At 40.0% G+C, this 22398-nt stretch overlaps 1 protein-coding gene and 1 pseudogene across 1 annotated transcript; both read left to right on the top strand.

Annotated features, from left to right (window-relative positions):
* The first annotated feature begins 1160 nt into the window (after positions 1–1160).
* thumpd1 (THUMP domain containing 1) lies at positions 1161–5672 on the top strand. The gene is made up of 5 exons (XM_053476495.1): positions 1161–1252; positions 1370–1690; positions 1986–2151; positions 2279–2527; positions 4749–5672. Exons 2-5 carry the CDS (start codon positions 1481–1483, stop codon positions 5378–5380), a joined length of 1257 nt encoding a protein of 418 aa, XP_053332470.1. The 5' UTR covers positions 1161–1252; positions 1370–1480; the 3' UTR covers positions 5381–5672.
* A 3862-nt stretch (positions 5673–9534) lies between these two features.
* On the top strand, positions 9535–20056 carry LOC128506174 (cytochrome P450 3A30-like; annotated as a pseudogene).
* Positions 20057–22398: the final 2342 nt, after the last annotated feature.

Below are 22398 nucleotides of genomic sequence, written 5' to 3'. Positions count from 1 at the left end.
ATATCATAGTACAATATAGCTGAGTGTATCTTATGTCTATCCTGCCTTGCTGTGTCTCTCGCTTACAGAACACTGGGTATCAGTTCATATCCAGTGTTTCATGCCATAAAGTTAGGAAAGATAAGGCAAGGTTTTTAATTATTTTTTTGCAGGTCACTGAAGGGGACTGTCCCAGTTCCCCATACACACCCCGCTGCCAGAGGGGTACGATGAGGTGACACAGCACCAGAGCAAAAATTACACTATAAGTCAAAAATACAGAACAGAACTGAACACAGTGTAATCAGGCAGATCAGTGTGTAATAACTTATAGATACACTGTGATTATTTTTACTGTTAACGTAAAGCAACTGAGGAGCAAATAATATCAATTACAGTATCTTATAATTATGAATAATTTATAAATAAAGTTCATGTAGATATACTATAGAATGAGAAACTTATATATGAGTAGTGTTAAAGTCAAACCAGGACTTTCAGTGAACTCTCTTAGGGAACGAGAGAATTAAACCCCATGGACATCTAAAGTAAAGCCTGGACGTACCTGCTGCTCCCACTGGCTGGTGCAGGACTGAGACACTGTACTGTTTGTTCTTAGATGCTTTGAGGGCTACGTTTATTGTGACATGTTCTCTAGATAACATTTTTAGATTGTGTGTGTTTTTATATACTGTATATATTTTATTCATATTCTTTTGGTGTACAGTTGTGTGTATATACAGAGGGACGTCATTTCAATGGTCATCAAATGTCCAAATGTGTTCTGAGATGTTTCTGTTTCAAGTGGACTTGGAAACCCTACTTTAAACCTGTCTCAATAAACCTCACTGATCCATTCTAAACCTGTCTTACTGACTCCACACCTGTCTGTCTCTCTTTTCCTTTTGACCAGAACACAGTATTGGTGGTGATTTTATTTATTTAAGTTATAAAACATATAATATCATTTAAAATGCAAATCATTTATATTTCTTTATGGGTATTGGTACTTACATTGATATACACTTCTAGAAGCACATGACCTGTAAATAAAATGTAGACTATAATAAAGTATTCTGGATTTTTCTCCAGTGCTGGAGACTTTGAGGAAACGCGTTTGTGTAATTGAGGAAGATTGTCCCGGGCTGCGCACTGTAGGCGCTGGGCTTCGAGAGCGCATGCGCAGAGGCACGCCGCCGCTTGTGTAGCCGCGCGCGCGTGTGTGTGAGAGTATAGTCAGGCTGAGTGTGATTATTAAAGGGCTTAGTAACGGGTAAGTACACACACACACACACACACACACACAGAGACAGAGCAGCTTTAGAATCAGACTTTCCAAAGCTTTAACATTATATAAGTAATGATCGTGTATGTGTATTAAACCCCTCAGGTTAGACTGCAGCTGCACTCCTGTAGCACGTGCTGCTCTAGAACATTCCTCAGCACCTCCTGACCAATCAGAGCGCAGCACCCGGCCCACGTGTGTGGTGTTGAGCAGGTGATGTCTGAGAGTGTGCAGGATGAGAGGAGGAGGAACAAGAGGAGGTATGGAGGTCCACAGGGGGGCGCTAAGAGGAGGAGAGGGGGCAGGGAGCTGGAGGCGGGCATGCAGGGCATCCTCATCACCTGTAACATGAACGAGCGCCGCTGCACCGCCGAGGCCTACAGCCTGCTGAACGAGTACGCAGACCAGCTGTACGGGCCTGAGCAGGTAACACACACACACACACACACACACACACACACACACACAGAGAAACTGCGAATCAGTACGCACTTCTCTGTCCTCTAGGTGTTATAGCTTTCCCTCTGACTGTTACACTGACACTGGAGACTCCTTCCCCTTGATGTACACATCCCAGTCAGAAAGCAGTTACTATGAAAACTATAACGTATCAGAGTGGGCGTATTATAATTCTGTGATTTGCAGCTGCACTACACGTGCCACATAAGGCATTGTGCAGCATTAATATGTCTGTCCACTATGTGTGTGGGTGTGTGTGTAGTTAACAGACACTAAAGACAGCGGCAGCAGCAGTGAGGATGACGTAGAGGCGGCGCTGCAAAAGGAGGTGAAACAGTTCCACTCGTCTACAGAGAGACAACAGAGACGCTTTACTGCAGTCGAGAGCGGAGCAAACAACGTCCTGTTCATCCGCACACACAACATTGGTAACACGCACACAAACACACACACACTGATAGGATTTTAGATGTTTGAAAAAACTGAATCTCTCTCCCTCACACTCCTTCCACACTCCTACCTTCCCCTGTCTGTCTGTCTGTCTGTCTGTCTCAGATCCGGCTCAGCTGGTGCACTCCATCCTGCAGGATCTCTACAGCACTCGGAGGTTGAAGTCGCGGGTGATTCTGCGCATGTTGCCGGTGTGTGGCTCATGTAAAGCGTTCCCTGAAGACATGCTGAAGTTCCTGAACTCGTTCCTGCAGCCCTGGTTCCTCTCCCCAAACCAGGCCTCCTACCAGATCTGCTTCAAAGCTCGCAACAATAACAATAGCAAGAGGGACGACATCATCAAGAGCATCGCTGGTGACTAAAACGCATTTATCTCACACACACACAGACACACACACTGCCTAAAACTGCTGATTTCTCAAAGACCTGGTTAGAGTTCACACAGGCAGTCCATGATACACATTAATAAAACTCAGTGTAGTCTCACCAGTATCAACCGTGTTCCTACTCTAACTAGGGTTGGGTATTGTTTGGGGTTTTTTCGATACCGGTGCCAAATCGATACTTTTAAAACAGTACCGGTGCCAAAACGGTGCCTGAACCGATACTTTACAAAAGCCACAAAATGATGGTGGATGACTCAAGAATACATTTTTATTGAACAAAAAATTTTATGCATATATTAAAAGTTTTAAGTATATATATGTAAATACAAAAAACAACAACAAAACATAAGCCATCCAACCCAACTACAATAACTAAACCGCCTCAGATTTTAGCAATTCTTTAGCAGAAATTTCACTATATTTGCCTTTGCCTTTTCTGCACAGAACATGCATAGCCTTCTTTGCAATGGTAAATAGGGTCACTGATGTAGTACTACTAGTACTAGCTGGAAAGCCATAATTATAAAGAGAATCCATGTTACATTAGTATTTTACAAACCGCTTGACCATTTGTTAGCATGAATGCAAGATTTGCATTTTGCAATTAACATTACATTAGCCTACTACTGACCTGCGGAAAGGCTGCTGTCGTCATCATAATCATGGACTCCTTTTGCTACAGTTGGTATGACTGGGTGCTGGGGTTCACCCACACGATAGTGCCACCTGTTGTCCGCAAGCTGTTAAAACACGATGCATCCTTCTGCTTTTAAGTTTATTCCGTGTGCCCTCAAATGTTTCATTTCAAGTGTTTTCTCCTTTACACGCAACTGCTGTAAAGCATTTGCTGCACGTCGCGGTGTCGGAATCCTTTTTTGTGAAATATAGCCACACTTTCTACGGTTTAGTTTTAGGCATTTTAACTAAAGTGGTTTAATTTAGCAAGCTAAGATAGCGGTAGACCGCCTGCTGCCGTTAGAGCGAGTGTAACGTTAGCTGCTGCATTCACGCACATCTCGGGTGGTCTCATTTCCTTATGAATTGTGCTTTTAATTTTTTTATCTAATCTAATAAACTTTTAATCTACAAAAATAAAATGGACAGTAACATTACTGCAACAATGTTTTGGATTTTTCTAATTTAGGAAATAATTTATTTTTTTATCATTTCTGACACCCGATGAATGCAGTATTTAAATTTTAGTAGCAATCGTGTGTTGATGAATCTGATGCTTATTAAACCTGCATAATTTAGTCAAGAGTTCAGGCATTTAAGTGGCACTGAAATTCGTGTTCTGTTTCGGTCTGGTACACACCGGTTATATAGGTACCCAACCCTAACTCTAAACCTACTCGCCACGTTCATCTCACCTGTCTCACTTGTTTCACTAGTCTCCTAACTCGTGCCACCACTTTCACCTGTCTCACCTTCTCTCTGAATTTCACACAACAGTCTTCCCACTTCAGCTTTCACCATCTGGTCTCTGGTTTACTCCTCTCTCTTCTTCTCTTCTTCACCTCCATACTCATCTTTCAGACCACCACCAGATAAGGTGCCATCCCCTACACCATCTTCTGCCACCATCTCACCGTCTCTACCCTAAAGTCTTCACCACTACCGTATCCATCCTTACTGCAAAATTCCCTACCATCCACTCTTCCACCTGTCTTCTCATGACCAGGGTCTGCTCCATTCCCTCCATCACTTCAACTTCCCACACGTTACAGGCTACAGCTTCACACTCACCCCTCTGTCAGACACCCTCTTCATATCCAATACACTCTTATCATACTCTTACACCATTTTTCTTTATAACTATTATTTTCTTCATAACTACACCACTGTGGAGGGGTTTGAACCCACCTTTAATCCCCCCGTCCCCTCTCCACGTGGTCTCTTGTCCACACATTACATCTACCTTCCTCATATCGATCATCTCGCTCACTCTCTCAGTATTATCATAGGGGTGACATTCAGAAGTTTAAAACTCTCCACCACACTCATACCTTTTCTCCTTTCCTTCTCCCCTCCTGCTTTTCCCAGCAGGCTTGGGTTAACATCACAATTCCGAGTTTAGAATCATCAGAGTTCAGAATTCCTAAGTGAAAGATTAGAATTCCTACATGTGAGGGCATAAGTACCAGTCTTGAGCTCTCTCTCTTTTTCTCTAACTTGTGCTCTTACTCCAGGTTTGGTGAACCAGTTAAATCCGAATAACAAAGTGGACCTGACCGATCCGGAGCTCAGCATCATCATCGAGGTGATAAAGTCAGTGTGCTGCGTCAGCGTGATCCGAGACTACAAACGCTTTCGAAAATACAACCTACAGGAAGTGGCCAAGGGCCCGGCCAATCAGGAGTCTCCCGAACAGGAAGTCACAAAGGGCCCGGCCAATCAGGAGTCAACGCAACAGGAAGTCACAAAGGGCCCAGTCAATCAGGAGTCACCCCAACAGGAAGTCACAAAGGCCCCAGCCAATCAGGAGTCACCCGAACAGGAAGTCACAAAGGGCCCGGCCAATCAGGAGTCAACGCAACAGGAAGTCACAAAGGGCCCAGCCAATCAGGAGTCATCCCAACAGGAAGTCACAAAGGCCCCAGCCAATCAGGAATCACCGCAACAGGAAGTCACAAAGGGCCCAGCCAATCAGGAATCACCGCAACAGGAAGTCACAAAGAGCCCAGACAATCAGGAGTCACCCCAACAGGAAGTCACAAAGGGCCCAGCCAATCAGGAATCAACACAACAGGAAGTCACAAAGGGCCCAGCCAATCAGGAGTCACTCCAGCAGGAAGTGGGAATAAAAGAAGTATGTCAGTAGCAGAGGAAGCAGGAAATGTTCGACTGCAAAGACGATCAGACAGAAGAACAGATTGTGGGTGGGGACAGTGTAAGAAAGGAGGCGGAGCTAGTGTAGTTAAAGGTTTGTTCCAAACCCAACCTTTATGCTCCTGGTGATTATGGAGAGGGGAAGGAGTCCATACTGAATACACACTTTTATAATTGCGTGCGTGTGTGTGTGTAAAATGTTGAGTGTCTTGAAGTTTTCTTTATTTGTACTTTCTTTACCTAGTTTTGTGCGATACATTTATTAAAACTGTGTGTTAAATACATTTCAATTTTTACTGTTAAACTTTTTTTATTGGATTTTTATTTTAGTCTAATTTCAGATTGTATTTTAGGTTCAGATAATTCTTTTCCAGATTAAATAAAACGTTTGCCTCGATCCTGCTGTAAGTCAGAAAACATTTCTCACTCGTTTAACGAGCAACTCTTATCACATGCTGTTGTGGGGACAGTACATGAATTGTGAAGGATAAGGTGAGTAAGACTCGCGTCACGTCTTTAACGAAGATAAACAGCATTTACAAATGGCATTCAGGTCAAAGCGGAACTTTTTTTTTTATTGTACAGAATAACAGAACACTTAATTTCTCTGTATAATCTCCTGCTACATTAATGCACTCATCCCAGTGTGTCACTAGTGCCTGGACACCATCAAGGTAAAAAGTTTTCTAAGTACGTCAGAGTCCTGATTGGACTGTCTGTCTGCTTTTTTTCGTCTGAAACTCCGGCCTCCCGCTCGCTGAATGGTCACCGGGACGACTGCAGGGAGCTCCGAGCTGAGTAAAACCAAATGGATCTGTTTCTTCACAAGTTACAGTCCGCTGTTCACAAGCCCTGAGAGAGGAGGAACAAATTAACTCAATAAGGATTTTGTTTAGTTAGTTTTCAGATGCCGAACAAATGTCGTGTTTAGTGATGTTCATGAACGAGTAGACTCTGAGTCGATAAGCTACAGTCAGGTCCATACAGTGACAGAAGGTAATATTTTTTACCTCAGTACACCACCACAGTGAATAGAAGTAACTGGACAAAGGAATAACATATTAGGATTATTTTTAACAGCTCTTTGGTGTGAATCCTGTGCAGGTCTGGAGCTCCTGTCCATCAGCACATGCTGAGGTTCCTCCTCGACCCTTCAGTCACTGAACCTCTTATTAGTTCTATCAGTTCTGTAGTATTTCTGTAAATCTAAGCAGAAAGTAGAGCGCTATAAACAACAGAGTTCATCCTGCTGCTTCTATCAGCCGTCACATCATCAATACACACCAGTGACCCGGTTCCACTGCAGATGTACACGCCCATGCCATAACTCCGCCTCCACCATGTCCATAATGATATAATGCACTTTGGTTCATGAGGTTTTCTTCTCCATATTCTTCTCTTCCAGTCTCTTCTGTTGTTTAAGTTCATCTCCTATCAGGATGAGCCAGCTTTTATTTTGCTCTACTGTTGTGTCCCTGAAAGATTACAGTGGTTTGTAGGAGTTAAACCTGTATTTACACTAATAAACTGTAATTAAAATGTGTACAGTCCAGTATCAGAGTACATGAGTACCATTTACCTTCCACCTCTAGTTCCTGTTGTGAAGAGATTTTTCCTCACCAAGGAAGGAATCCTGTAATCCTCCACTTTAGTTATCTTCTGTGCTCTCCCAGGCCTTTTAGTGTTACTGAGCTCACCAGTGCGTCCCTTCTTTTAAGAACGGATCAGATTGTTGGTGTGTCCTCTCTCTCGACTGTTCACTGAGAGTTCCCATGGACACCAAACACAGACTAAACACCCTTGGTCAGCTTAATTTGTTATGAAATAACTAAGAAACAGGCCAAACTGCTTACGAGTCAGCTAAACCGTTGAAGCAATATTTTTGTTAAAGCCAGTGAATTAAAATTGAAAGTCTACACTTCAGTCAGATCCTGATTGCTTTGTCCAAATACTTATGAACCTGACTGTGTATGAGTCGTTTTTAATTCAATTCAATTCAATTTTATTTATATAGCGCTTTTAACAATGGTCATTGTCCCAAAGCAGCTTCACAAAAAAAAAAAAAAAATTAAAGATTTCACTTGGACATTGTGAAACTTGCTGTATTTACAGACACACTTTCACCACTTTATTTGATTTAACATTTAAATGTGATTGAGTTTTTAATGATCTGACTGAAATCATTTCATAGATAGTCTGATTTATACAGCGGGGCCAAAAGTTTTGAGAATATAACAATATTTAATAACAAATTAACATTTGAAATTCTCAAAAATGTTTGGCCCCCAGTGGTGGACAAAAATTAATAATGCTTAATCATTAAAGGGTTTATCTCTAATGGTTTATCAGTAACTAATGTGAACTGATAAATGTGTGTGTAATGTTAAACCTTTATTTCCCACAATTCACAGGGGCAGAAAATAAGCACATTATACTGTGTATAGTCTACATCTCAAAGTGTGTGTGAGTGAGTAGAGGTCATCTCTTTTACTCTGTGTGTGGTGTTTTATAAGAATATAGTTTCCATTATGAAAGTTAAACAGTCTAATCTCTGTTCTTTAAATTTATTACCACACACACACACACACACTCACACACACTCACATGCACACAGTTTGCTTTTTGTTGAGTCATATAACTGACGTCAGTGTTCTGTTTGCATGTACAGACATGTTCTTGCCTTTACACACACCTCACATCCAACAACACTGTTAATTACAGCAGTCTTCATAGAGCCTACAGTCTCCACACTCACACACTCCGTTACTGTGTGTAGGAGACCTACCACAACCAGCATATACAGTATAGAATGAATTCACATATGGAGAATTATGTACATCAGTTATATACAATATATAATAAATGTAGAGATCAGACTGATGCTTACTAATGTCCCCCTGTCTAATTTGTATTTATTTTTTTAATAAGTCAGTTATTATAGTGAAAGGGACATTACCACACGTCTAGAACACGGTATTGGTGCTAAAAAGTGTCTCCCCTAGGTGGAAAGGTGACTATCCAGGATCTGAATATTTTTTTTCATAATACTTAACGCTTCTTATCTCCTGATTTGTGCTTCGGTTTTTGTAAATACGTATACAGATTAATATTTATATCAGATAAAAAACACCACCTTATTTGCTAAATAAAATTTCATGCCTTTTTTATGGTTTAGTGTCTGTAATTTTTTTTTTTTATTCAAATTTTTTGATGATCTTAATTATCATTCAGATGAAACTCTGCTGATTTAGATTTCACCTGAAAAGACCTAAACCTGAAGGTGTGTTATTCTAAAATGCTAAATTGTGACATGAAATTGACATGGACACTACAGATTTATTTGCTTTTTAACCTTTTTTTTTTTTTTTATACCAAAAACCAATTTAAGCAATAATTGTTACAGGTCATGTGCTTCACTAACAAGCTACACGAATTTTACTGTTATTACTTAAAGAGATATGACTAATTAGTATTTTAATTGATTATTGTTTGAAGTGAGACAGTATAACACTGAGAAATGACCATGTTTGGGGCTCATATGAAATCATCTCTCTAAAATAAGTTCATTTAGCAACTTGTGATCTTTAGGGAAGCGAGATCAGTCACTTCCATGTTGCATAAACTTCAGAAGAAGCTTCTCTGACCACACACACGTATTCTGTATCATATGTATAACATAAAAAATATCAAATCAGCACAGAGACTGTGTTTTGGCTGACAATGTAAATGACTTTCTACGCATTTTATCTACAAATGATATAATAAAATTGTGTTAATAAAATCTATACAGTTATATAACAATTTAAAATAATTTATACTTAAGTCTAATTTTATATTGTATAAATATATTAAAATATATTTAGACCAATATATAAAATTAAATATATATTAAAAAACATTTTTTTTTATTAATTTGATATGTCTAATAGTAATTATGATATAATTCTGATTACATGACACATCATTATCTCAGGACTAATAACCCCTTTTATTAATGCCTGAGACAGAGACACAGAGAGACAGGGAGACAGGGACGTCCTCTCCTGAGACTCTAACAGCGGTTATATCCGCATTATAGAGACTCAAGTGTCTTTTATTCACACATCTGTCCAGTATAAACTCTGGAGTGGAGCAGTGTGTCCACTCTCTCAGCCCGGAACCGGAAGTCTCAGCTGCGCGAGCGGAAACCGTCCTGAGATCAGTCCTAGCCTCGCGGAGCAGGTTTAGTGTAACAGACTCCCGCGCTGTAACTGATCTCAGACCTGTGTACAGCCCCGGTGTGAGGCGCGCGCGCGGAGGGAGGGAGAGATCGGCAGGATTTCACTTCATTCCATTTAAATTCACTTCACTCGCGGTTAATTATTTACAGATCTGGAAATAAACCCGAATATTAACGCGTGTAATAAAGGTGTTGAGGGTTAAAGGTGTGTGTTTATGAGGGAACATTAGACTGAGTGTAAGTTAATCATTAACTATAGGGACGGGTTTAACTCTCTCTCTCTCTCTCTCTCTGTACAGAGTCTCTACACTGAGGTCTGAGATCAGGATCATTTATTCTAACACTGAGACTAATCAGGATGGAGCTCTGGTGGAGTTTATCAGCTGAGACCTGGGCTCTGATCATCATCCTCATCAGCCTCATCCTGCTGTAAGTGATCACTCACTCACTCTCTATCACTCACTCTGTCTCAACCCGTCTCACTCTGTCTCAACCCGTCTCACTCTGTCTCAACCCGTCTCACTCTGTCTCAACCCGTCTCACTCACTCTCTATCACTCACTCTGTCTCAACCCGTCTCACTCTCTTAACCCGTCCCAATCTCTATCACTCACTCTGTCTCAACCCGTCTCACCCTCTATCACTCACTCTGTCTCAACCTGTCTCCCTCGGTCTCAACCCGTCTCACTCTCTTAACCCGTCTCAATCTCTATCACTTACTCTGTCTTAACCCGTCTCACTCTCTATAACTCACTCTGTCTCAACCTGGTTCACCCTCTATCACTCACTCTGTCTTAACCCATCTCATTCTGTCTCAACTCATCTCACTCTCTATCAACCCGTCTCACTCTCTCCCACTCACTTTGTATCACCCTATATCACTATGTCTCACTTTAAATCACTCTGTCTCACTCTATATCACTCGCTCTTTTTACTAGTGACAGCTTTACACACACACACACTCATTTTTATATTTTATATTTTGTATGTTAAACTGTTAAACATATAATACAGAATGCATGTGTGTGTGTGGCCAGAGAAGATCATTCTGAAGTTTATGCAACATGGAAGTGACCGATCTTACTACTCTAAAAAATTGTTGTGGGGGGTGTTACGTATCACTGTTCTGTAGTGTGGCAATTCATGTATTACCACACCGACTCCAGACTATATTTTGAAATACATTTTTATTTTATTTATCCATGCCTAAATTTGAGGTTGCAGTTCCCCTATAATCCTGCAGGGCAGAACTCAGCACAGCGTCCCATGTGGTAGGAGCGAATTATTTGCAAACTTGGCAAAAAAAAACACACTAATACTCTACAGTGTGTACAAACATACCATATTAGACACCTGCTGAACTAATAAGTACCCTGCTGTTCACCAAAGTATTGTGGTACTATCACAGTACTGACCCAGGTACTCTATAAAGTCCCAATGTGCCTACCATGGTAATGTCTAAAGTACCACGGTAACACACTGATATATGAAGGGATGTACATTAGCTTACCACAGTGGTTATGTTGTGTGTGTTCTCAGGTATGGGTACTGGCCGTACAGTTTCTTTAAGCGTTTGGGAGTTCCCGGTCCTAAACCGGCACCATTTTTTGGATCCTTGTTAGAATATCGTAAGGTGAGTTTTTATGATGTTATGAACATTCTAAACATCTTACAGAAAATTCAGTGCATGCAATGTTTACAGATAATATTTTTTATTTTTAGGGAATCCACAACTTTGATATGGAGTGTTTCCTGAAGTATGGCAAGATTTGGGGGTGAGTGTGTAACAGTCTGGAGTTAGCATTACACAGCTAGCATAGAATGCTAAATAAACATTTAGAAAAAGGTTCTAAAAAGGCCAGTTGTGATGGGATGAAAATAACGTTCCAATAACGTTGCATGGTAAGGTTCTTATAATGTTATTCACACAACATTTATCCAACATTACAGTACTAAGTTCATTTAAAATGTTCATAAATATGTGTAAAATGTTCTCAGAATAACAACAACAAACCTCTAACTTGCTTTTGGTAGTCATTAGTGACCTGGGATTGGGGTTTACCTGGCTAACAGCCAATCAATCAGAATGTCCAGTAGCACCGGTGCAGCTCATAGTCAAACCTACTACTACTATTACTACTACAACCAATAATAATAATAATAATGATAATAATAATAATAATAATAATAATAATAATTTGTTGATTATTTTGATGATAATTTTAGGTCATTAGAGTATTATAGTTCCAAAGTTACTGCAAAAGAAGATTAATGTAAATATATTCTAAAGCATTCTAATAATTCACTAAGAACTTTATAGGAAACAAAATCCTAAAACCTAAAATTGTTTAAAATCATGGAGAGCTTTTTTTCTTTGTTAACTACAGTTAGCCAGTGGGTTATAAATTTGCTGTGAATTTATTTTGCATATTTGTCACACTTAAACTGACAAAGAATGATTATTTTATTCATTAAGGGACAAAAACTTGTCCAAACCTACCATGCTCTATGTGAAAAAGTAATTGTCCCACTTTCATGAAGCATGAATGAACTATGATGAACTGTGAAAGCTGAGTTAAATTTCACTTGTCGCACCCAGGTCTGATTACAGCCAGACCTGTTGTACCTGTCTGACAAAGTGAAGCATGCTAAAAGATCCTGAAAAAAGCAGCACATTGTGCCATTATTTAAAGAAATTCAAGAACAGATGACATGATTCAGACTAATTGACATGCATCTACAGAGCAATTGTTAAGGCTTTGGGACTCCCATTATCCACAAATAGAGAAAACTTGGAACAGTGGTGAACCTTCCCAGGAGTGCCTGGCTTACCAAAATTACTCCGAGAGCACAACAACAACTTATCCAGGAGCTCATAAAAGAAACCAGAACAACATCTATAGACCTGCAGGCCTCACTCGCCTCAATTAAGGTCAATGGTTATGATTCAACGTTTAGAAAGAGACTGGGGGCAAAAATGATGTAAATGGGAGAGTTCCAGGGCGAAATATTTGCAAATATTCTGTGGACTGATGAGACAAAAGTTTAACTTTTTGAAAGGTGTGTCTTCTGTTACATCTGTCATGAAACAAACACAGCATTTCATAAAAAGATAATCATACTGAAAGCCCAACATGGTAGTGTGATGGTCTGGGGCTTGCCGTACTTTATGGAACCAAGAATTCTGTGATCTACCAGAAAATCCTCTGTTTGCATTATACATAATGATCAGCAACACACAAACAAGTTCACCTCTTAATGGTTAAAACAAACAAAAAAATAATAAGGTTTGGTAGTGCCTAGTCAAAGACCGAACTTAAATCCAATAGAGATGCTGTGGCATGACATCAAACAGGCCATTCATGCTCAAAAACCCTCCAATGGGGCCGAATTAAAACAATGCAGCATAGAAGAGTGGGCCCAAATTTCTCCAAACTTGCTCTTTTCCCTCTACACCAACAACTGAACATCTACAGACCTCTCGGTTGAGCTACTGCAATTTGCAGACGACACTACAATCATCCAGGGCGGTGACCAATCTGCATATAGAAGCGAGGTTGAGCAGCTGGCTGTCTGGTGCAGTCACAACAACCTAGAGCTAAACGTGCTCAAAACAGTAGAAATGAGCGTGGACTTCAGGAGAAACCCCGCTCCACCTTCCTGACTAATCTTCATGAACAGCAATGTGGCAGCATTGGAGACAGTGCGGTTCCTAGCCACAACCATCTCTCAGGACCTGAAGTAAGACAACCACATTGACTCCATTGTTAAAAAGGCTCATTAGAGGTTGTATTTCCTTGGCAAGCTTAAGAAGATCAACCTGCCACAGGAGCTGCTCACACAGTTCTACTCAGCCATCATTGAATCTGTCTGGTTTGACTCAGGTATAAAATAATACATCAGCAGATTACAAAAGATGGTACGGAGCACTGAGAGGATTATCAGTACTCCCCTGCCCACCAAAAGCGCTCAAAAAATCACTTTGCACCCTTCATGTCAAAGCCATTGTCTCTTTAAACTTTTGCCGTCAGCGCTACAGAGCACCGAACACCAGGACAGTCAGGCACAAGAACAGTTTTTTCTCCAAGCAATCTACATCAACAACAGTTAAATGTTTTGCTTACCGTGCAATAGGTGCAATACTGTGCAATACCACTGATATTTATTTGATTTATTTTATAAAACCCCATATCCATTAACAACCATTTGTTGTGAACCTTTTTTGGTGTATGTGTTGTTGAAGCTTCTGTCACCAAAACAAATTTCTTGTATGTGCCAACAAACTTGGCAATAAAGCACTTACGGATTCTGATTCTAGGTGTCCAGACAGCTGAGAACTATCGTATATGTAATACTCTATACACTAATCTTTTCGGCTTGGAAGTATATCAGATATTTGTCTATGTTTATTACAGTATGTTTGAGGCCAGACAGCCGGTCTTCTTCATCATGGACAAAGAGATCATGAAAACCTTCCTGATTAAAGAGTGTTATTCTCTCTTCACCAACCGCAGAGTAAGTGAGATCAAACCAGCATCAAAACATCATCTAAAAACATAAAAAGTGCTAATAACATAAAATAATAAGATCTTTAACCGTGAGTGATTTTAATAAATACTTCTGATTCCACTCAGAATTTCCGTCTGAACGGCCCTCTGTATGACGCTGTGAATATTGCTGAGAACGAGGACTGGAAGAGAATCAGGAGCGTTCTCTCTCCATCCTTCACCAGTGGAAGACTGAAGGAGGTGTGTGTGTTTGTGTGTGTGTGTGTGTGTGTGTGTGTGTGTGTGTGTGTCCATTAATTAATTTGGGTTAATGATTAAACAAACATTTTGAATGAATAGACTAACAGTAGATGTTATTTCATGTTCCTTAGATGTTTGGAATCATGAAGTCCCATTCTCACACTTTGGTTAAAAATCTGCAGAAGACGTCGGAGCAAGGAGAATCAGCAGATATCAAAGAGTAAATAAATCATCTCCAATATAACCTTCAGAGTGCTGCCTGTATTATATATAATAAAGTTTAAACTCCCTTTAAGACAGCCTTATCCAGAGCAACTTACATTTGATCTTGTTACACATCTGAGCTGTTGAGAGTTAAGGTCCTTGCATAGCTGATCAGTGGCAACCTGGTGGTGCTCCACTTACGATCAGTTGTCCAACGCCTTAACCACTAAGCTACCCCTCAACTCATTGATTTTTTCACAGACTTCAGGCTGCTGATGATTTGATTTTATGGTGTTGTTGGTCATTTTAGGTTTTTCGGAGCGTACAGTATGGACGTGGTGACGAGCACAGCGTTCAGTGTCGATATCGACTCCCTGAACAACCCCAAAGATCAGTTCGTATCCAACATCAAGAAAATGCTCAAGTTTAACTTCTTCAACCCACTGTTCCTCGCTGTCGGTAATTACTGATCTCAGATTATTATTAACTTAAAGTTTAAATACTTTTTGCTTTGTTTCTGCTTGTGCTTTCAAATGAGCATTTCCATCAGCTGATATTTAATATTCTCTTTTATTTCTTTAGTTCTCTTCCCTTTCATTACACCGCTGTTGGAGAAAATGGATTTAGCCTTTTTCCCAACTGCAGTAACTGATTTTTTTTATGCCTCACTGCAAAAGATCAAGTCTGAACGCGTGGCCAAAGATCATAAGGTAGAACTAAAGAAGATTCCTTATACACATTATATTTTATTGAGGCTTTATAGTTTTTGACTCTGACCTTTTGCAGAAACGAGTGGATTTCCTGCAGCTGATGATCGATTCTTAGAAATCAGAAAACGAAGATCTTAAAGGTAACTACTTCTAATAAAATAACTTGGCATGGTTACTGGGCAGAATCATAAAGAGCCTTTGGGAAGTGCTTGGGACATTTTACTGTGTACTGGGTGTACTGGGCATGATGCACACAAAACCTGGCAGAGAGCCATCATTGCATCCTCAACGCCAGCAGGTGATGACAACAGGACAAGTATAGATTTGATTAAAAATGGTATGCCATGAGAAGAGCAGGGCACAATTGAGAAAAAAACAGGGCATGAATTGTCCCTGACATGGGAGATTGCCTTGTTTATCTCTATGTGGTGCTGGGCTGTCGGGATCCCCACAGGTAGGGGGTCTGGCACAGTGGTGATGCCATGATGCTGAACTGGAAGTATGATTTGGTGTAGAGCTGGGGCCAAAGTGCGCTATGTGGAGCCCATACCATCCTGAACAAAAAAAAATGGTCTTATGTCACTGCTGGACTCAAAGCTGAGAAATAAATTTGGTTATAACAAAAACTAAACCAGATTTAGGCACAATCATGATAAGTTGTGTGTGTGTGTGCGTGTGTGTGTGTGTTTTATATTTGAAGGTCTGAATGATCATGAGATTCTGTCCCAGTCCATGATCTTCATCTTTGCTGGTTATGAGACGACCAGCAGCACACTTTCATTTCTCCTTTACATCTTGGCCAGTAATCCAGATGCAACAAAGAAACTACAGAAAGAAATTGATGAAACATTCCCCAACAAGGCAATTAACTAATATCTATTTACATATAAAAAATATTTTATATTTATGCAATTGTGCTGATTGTGTGATTTTGGGATTGACAGTTGTTTTATTATTCTGAAATGAGAAATAACAAAAAATGAGAAAGAAAAAGGTTTACATCAAGACACACAGAGACTGATGCTTTTACACTGAGATGGAGTTTGGGGTATCCACAGAGACTGAGACTAGGGTTTACACAGAGAGTGAAACAGGGGTATACACAGGGACATATGTATACACAAAGACAGAAGCAGGTTATATACAGAGATGGAGACTGGGGAATACAGAGAGATGGAGACTGTCTACACAGACACGGGGTATACGCAGAGACCAAGACTGGGGTATAAACAGAAGCAGAGACCATGTTATACAGGGGTATAGACAGAGGCAGACACAGGGGTATATATAGAGGAAGACACAGGGGTATATATAGAGGCAGACACAGGGGTATATATAGAGGCAGACACGGTAGATATAGAGGCAGACACGGGGGTAGATATAGAGGCAGACACGGGGGTATATATAGAGGCAGACACGGGGGTATAGAGAGAGGCAGACACAGGGGTATAGACAGAGGCAGACACAGGGGTATAGACAGAGGCAGACACAGGGGTATATATAGAGGCAGACACAGGGGTATATATAGAGGCAGACACAGGGGTATATATAGAGGCAGACACAGGGGTATATATAGAGGCAGACACGGGGGTATATATAGAGGCAGACACAGGGGTATATATAGAGGCAGACACAGGGGTATATATAGAGGCAGACACGGGGGTATATATAGAGGCAGACACGGGGGTATATATAGAGGCAGACACGGGGGTATATATAGAGGCAGACACGGGGGTATGCCCAGAGCCAGGGTTATACAAAGACGAGGAGACAGGGGTTTATACAGAGACCAAGACTGGGGTATAAACAGAAGCAGAGACCAGGATATACACAGAGACCAGTGTATACACAGAGACAGGGGTATACAAGAGGCAGACACGGGGGTATATACAGAGACAGACACGGGGGTATATATAGAGACAGACACGGGGGTATATATAGAGGCAGACACGGGGGTATATATAGAGGCAGACACGGGGGTATGCCCAGAGCCAGGGTTATACAAAGACGAGGAGACAGGGGTTTATACAGAGACCAAGACTGGGGTATAAACAGAAGCAGAGACCAGGATATACACAGAGACCAGTGTATACACAGAGACAGGGGTATACAAGAGGCAGACACAGGGGTATATACAGAGACTGTGACTGGCTTTTACATAGGGAACAGGTTAGAGGTTAGGTTTGACCAGGAGACGGATACAGCAGTGGACATTAACATTGTCTTGTCTTTTTGTCCTTAGGATGAAGTTGATTATGATGGTGTGATGAACATGGATTATCTGGATGCCGTTCTGAACGAGGCGCTCAGGCTGTACCCGGTCGCGCTTCGTTTGGAGAGAGTCTGCAAGAAAACAATTGAAATAAATAACCTTGTCATCCCAAAGGACTCAGTCGTCATGGTCCCCATTTACGCCCTGCATAGAGACCCTGAATACTGGCCTGATCCAGAGACCTTCAACCCTGACAGGTACAAAGCAGTCTATGACAAACAGTGATGGAAAACTAATCAGTTGCATGGGTATGAATGAAAAGACAGGTTCCTATGCTTAATAAAAAAACACTTGAGTTTGTGGTTGTCTAGCTAAATCATTTTTTTTAAATAAAAAAAACTTTAACTCAACACAACAAGCAGCAGCCTGCACAACAAGCCAAAAAACAGGAGAGTTACCTGGTCTGTAATGTTCTCAAGAAAAGAAAGGGGAAAACAGGAATGATTCCAGACAAATAACCCCCAGAGTATTACATAAATGGATGGAAATCCACCAGTTTCCCATGTAAATGTAATCCCTCCTAAATAGGGCCTGTGTGATGATCATCCATGTTGTTTCAGGTTCACTAAGGAGAATAAGGAGAGCATTGAGCCGTATGCGTACATGCCGTTTGGGTTAGGACCCAGGAACTGCATCGGGATGAGGTTCGCCCTCGTGATCATGAAGCTGGCTGCCGTTCAGATACTGCAAAGATTTGACGTCAGTGTTTCTGAGGAAACAAAGGTCAGGATCTTCTATCACTAATCATCTAAACCTTGTAAAGCTAACATCACTTAGTCACTTAGTTGTGCTGGTCAGATCTTTGCTAACGTTAATTCAAAACACAATTAAAGTACAGCATCACAGTCTGTCATTCTTAAATGTCTCCTTTTCTAATCAGGTTCCTCTGGAGCTGAACAACAGTGGACTTCTGGCTCCTAAAAACCCCATAAAACTTAAATTCACACCACGGAAGTTGCCAGACTCCTCCAGCAGTAATCACGCTAACTCTTAGATGTTTTTTTTTTCTGATTTTATTTACTGAAATTAGTTGTTTGCAATCACGTGACTATCATAGAACACAATACCTCCCTGGGGGGCAGGAAGTGCAAAACCGAATGGACAAGATGGAGAAAGTTCATATTATGCTAGTTTGGATGATATACCTAGAGAATAGTGCAAGAAGAAGATCACGAAATATGTCGAACCTGGTCCTTATGTTATGAATAGAAGTGATTTTACTAAGGAATTGAAAGACGTGCCTGTTATAAAGGCAGTAAGTAAGTTCCTTGTCCTCACGTGCACTTCCTGCCCTTCTCCTCATACTCTGCTGTGATTGGTGGGTTAAGCTGTCAATCAACAAGCAGACTCATTCTTTACATTCACCTGTCTTTTGTGTAACAGTTTAGCCTGATTTTTTTTGCCTGTGTAGAAAATTACTTCCTGACCTCCAGTAACAGTTCACGCCACACAGTGGAAAACATTGGGAGTGACGTCGTGTGCAAACAACCTCATCTCATTTTAAAACCCTCATCCCCACTTTATCAGACAACCATTCAATCTATATCAGAAATTGCACTTTCTATCAGGTGTAAAGTGATGATCAGGTGTAATGCTAAACCACATATAATTCTCATTTATACATGTTAACAATTTAACAATCATGCAGTAGATTTTATTAGAAAGTAACGTTACTTTGATATAGCACTGATATAGCGTGACATTAGAGGCGTAACTATTTGTTGTCCCAGTAATCACTACAGCTGAGTCGAATGGACGCGTGATGTGTTTAACGTTACTTCCACACAGCTCGCTTGTTCCTACACAATCACTTAATCATATCTATATCTATCGGTGCCTTCTTGTTCATTTTTTTCTCTTCTGTAAGTATTCTGTAACATATAAGACTAAATGATTAAAGTAAAGCTCAGCTATAAATTTCTCTCTTTCTTTCTCTCTCTCTCCCTCTCTCTCTATATATAAAGCATATTATATATTTTTATCTTGATCACAAAAAGCCCAATAAATCCACCTTGCATATTTAAAACATTGTACACTCTATCACTTGATTTGGACCTCCTGGTGAGGTCATATCCACACATGGTTTCTCTCGTATCCCTGCTGTACAGCTGACAGGCAGCTCATCCTCTCCTTCCTCTTCAGACACTAAGATCTCAGCATGCCAGGCAGATATCTCACTCTGGATATCAGCTGATCTGTTTAAATACTTATATTAACATGAACAGAAAGAAACCCCGCCCCAACAGTGTTTTAGACTTAAGTAAAATACAGTATTGGTGCTGATTTTATTTTTTATGTTATACATATAATACAGAATACGTGTGTGTGGCCAGAGAAGCTTCTTCTGAAGTTTATGCAACATGGAAGTGACTGATCTTGCTTCCCTGAAGATTTCAGGTTGCTAACTTTGCTTCGTTTTGGAGCGATGATTTTATATGAGCCCCAAATGTGGTCATTTTTCAGCATTATACTGTCTCACTTCAAACAATAATCAATTAAAATGCAAATTATTCATATTTCTTTCTTAAAATTAGTGTAAGGTTCTAGAAGTGTATTACCTGAAGCAAAATTGTTGCTTAACCAAATTAGTTGGTTTTTGGTAAAAATGTAAAAATAAAATACATCTGTAGTGTCTGTAACCATCACAGTCGTTATGAAAGTTGTTCTGGGTCAAAGCGGCTGCCAAGGACCATGTGGATGTTAATCTGTTAGATATGACGTCCTCATGTATCACGGGGTGTGTCCAGTCACAGTGTAAAGTTGAACCTTTTAATAGTTCTTATTTTATCATTCATATCTTTCTACATTAATAACATTGCCATAAAATTCCTTTAGAAACGTTCCACTGGATATTATAACAACATGGTAATAAAAGAGCAATTTAAAGGGCACATTAAATTATATGAATTCATACATGCACTGTATCACATGTATTAACTCAGGAGACTAATCCCAGTCCATGCTGGAGAAAATGTTGAGTGTTTAAAGTTTCTTATGATAATAAAGTAATTTCCAACACAGTTCACATTATTCAGTTCATGTAATCATCTGATAGACACTCCGTCCCTTGAGCATTAGCAGCATTTACAGTTTAACTATAGGGATTCTAAATAAGTGTAGACATGTTGTTATACCACACGCATGTAATAAATAAACCCTTGGCCATAGGAACGCCTCGTTGGTATCGTTTGAGAAATGTTAACTTTATGGTGCATTTTCTAGCTCATCCCGTTACTTGTATTAGTTACCAGGCCTTCCTGGACCACTATGGCGGACACACAGTCACACTACACTGGGAAATGTTAAATAATCAGTGTGTTGATGAAGGTATTAATCAGCTGATTTCACTGTTGCTGTGTGTAAACATCCTCAGAATTATCTCAGGGGTGGAAATAAGAGAAAAGGGCATCATGAGAGCTTTCTTATTGGGCACATTTAAGGAGACATAGAGATGGTCTCCACTGTGCACTCTCTCTGCACTGCAGGGAGCCAGGAGTTCCTACACCATGGAGACGGGCTGGTACGAGAAACCCCGTGTCCCTGCAGAGTAGAGAGAGAACACACCCATATCATTGGTGAGGTTAATAAACACCTTTAGATCATGAGCCATTGCTTTCCTTCTCCATATTCTTCTCTTCCAGTCATTGTACTATAAGCTCATCCTCTATCAGAACTGAACAGGTTGTTTTACTCTAATCTTTTTGAGTAACTTTTAGAACGTCTGTTCTGAGAGCTCCCACTTGTTTGCATCTTGAGCTGAACCCTCTGATACACTCATGAAGGCTGCAGACTTTGATGATGATGATGCTCCTATCTCCTCAATGTTCGTGACTCTAATAGATGTTGTGAAGACACCAAGAAAGGACTCCTGTGATCCTCCACCCTTGCCTGCACCTTGTTTTGAGGAGCAGCTACAGTACAGTAATGGACACTTTGAGAACAGGAGCATTTACACAGTCTAAACATTTCACTAAAACATTCCATCTACATTAAATAATATGATAAGAATTATATGATTAAATTATTATTATTATATCTTTTTATATTAGAATTTATAAATAAATGATATAATGCTATACAGAGATCTCTCCACAAAACATTAACTCAGGAAATAAACAATAGAGGATTACTAAGCCTGAGTGTTTACTCTTCCTGACGACGTTGCTGTAGTTAATCAGTTTATAACACCGCCGCTGATACACACTTCCTCTCCTGGTCATGGCTGCCCACTTTACAATACAAATAAGAAACCACAGCTTCATAAATGAGCCCAAAATAAGTCCAATATTATTATAGTATGTTACAGCCGCAAAGATAACATTAATAACATATTGAACTACAACACACACACACACACACATGCACGACCAGTTAAAAGTTTAAAAACCTTTTCTAAGTCGATGGTATTTTCTTGTTTGTACTTCTTTATGCAGTAATCTCCTCTAACAGTTGATATTGAGATGTATCTGCTACTGTATGAAGAACCTTCATGGCTTAAAATTTCAAATTCATAATTAAAATTTTCATCACGTACACGACTATACAAAGTATGATGTTCAGTGAAATGCTTAAAGTGACTGTTCATGACCTTAAACAAGGAAGGAAAGAATTAGAAGGTAGAAATATAGACAGACGTTTCTGTAATAATAGAAGAGATGAAACAGAATGGAACAGAACAGCTACAATGGAATTAAATAGAAATAAATAACGTCAAATTTATAATGTATTAAATGAATAAATGATATAGATTGTGGAATATCAAAGGGGTATAAAATACATGACTGTTGCTGTTGTTACTTCATTTCCTAAAGCCATGTGTGTTATAGTTTATAGTTTATCTTCAGTAGTTTATGATGTA

This window comes from Clarias gariepinus, chromosome 18 (assembly GCF_024256425.1).
Source record: "Clarias gariepinus isolate MV-2021 ecotype Netherlands chromosome 18, CGAR_prim_01v2, whole genome shotgun sequence".
Taxonomy (NCBI): domain Eukaryota; kingdom Metazoa; phylum Chordata; class Actinopteri; order Siluriformes; family Clariidae; genus Clarias; species Clarias gariepinus.
Note: the sequence above shows the minus strand (reverse complement) of the source record. Positions and strands in the feature narration are given on the sequence as shown.

Coding starts and splice junctions, on each gene's coding strand:
- thumpd1 (XM_053476495.1), top strand. CDS start 1,481: ATGTCTGAGAGTGTGCAGGATGAGAGGAGGAGGAACAAGAGGAGGTAT. Junction 1,691..1,985: donor AGCTGTACGGGCCTGAGCAG/GTAACACACACA, acceptor GTGTGTGTGTAG/TTAACAGACACTAAAGACAG. Junction 2,528..4,748: donor CATCATCAAGAGCATCGCTG/GTGACTAAAACG, acceptor CTCTTACTCCAG/GTTTGGTGAACCAGTTAAAT.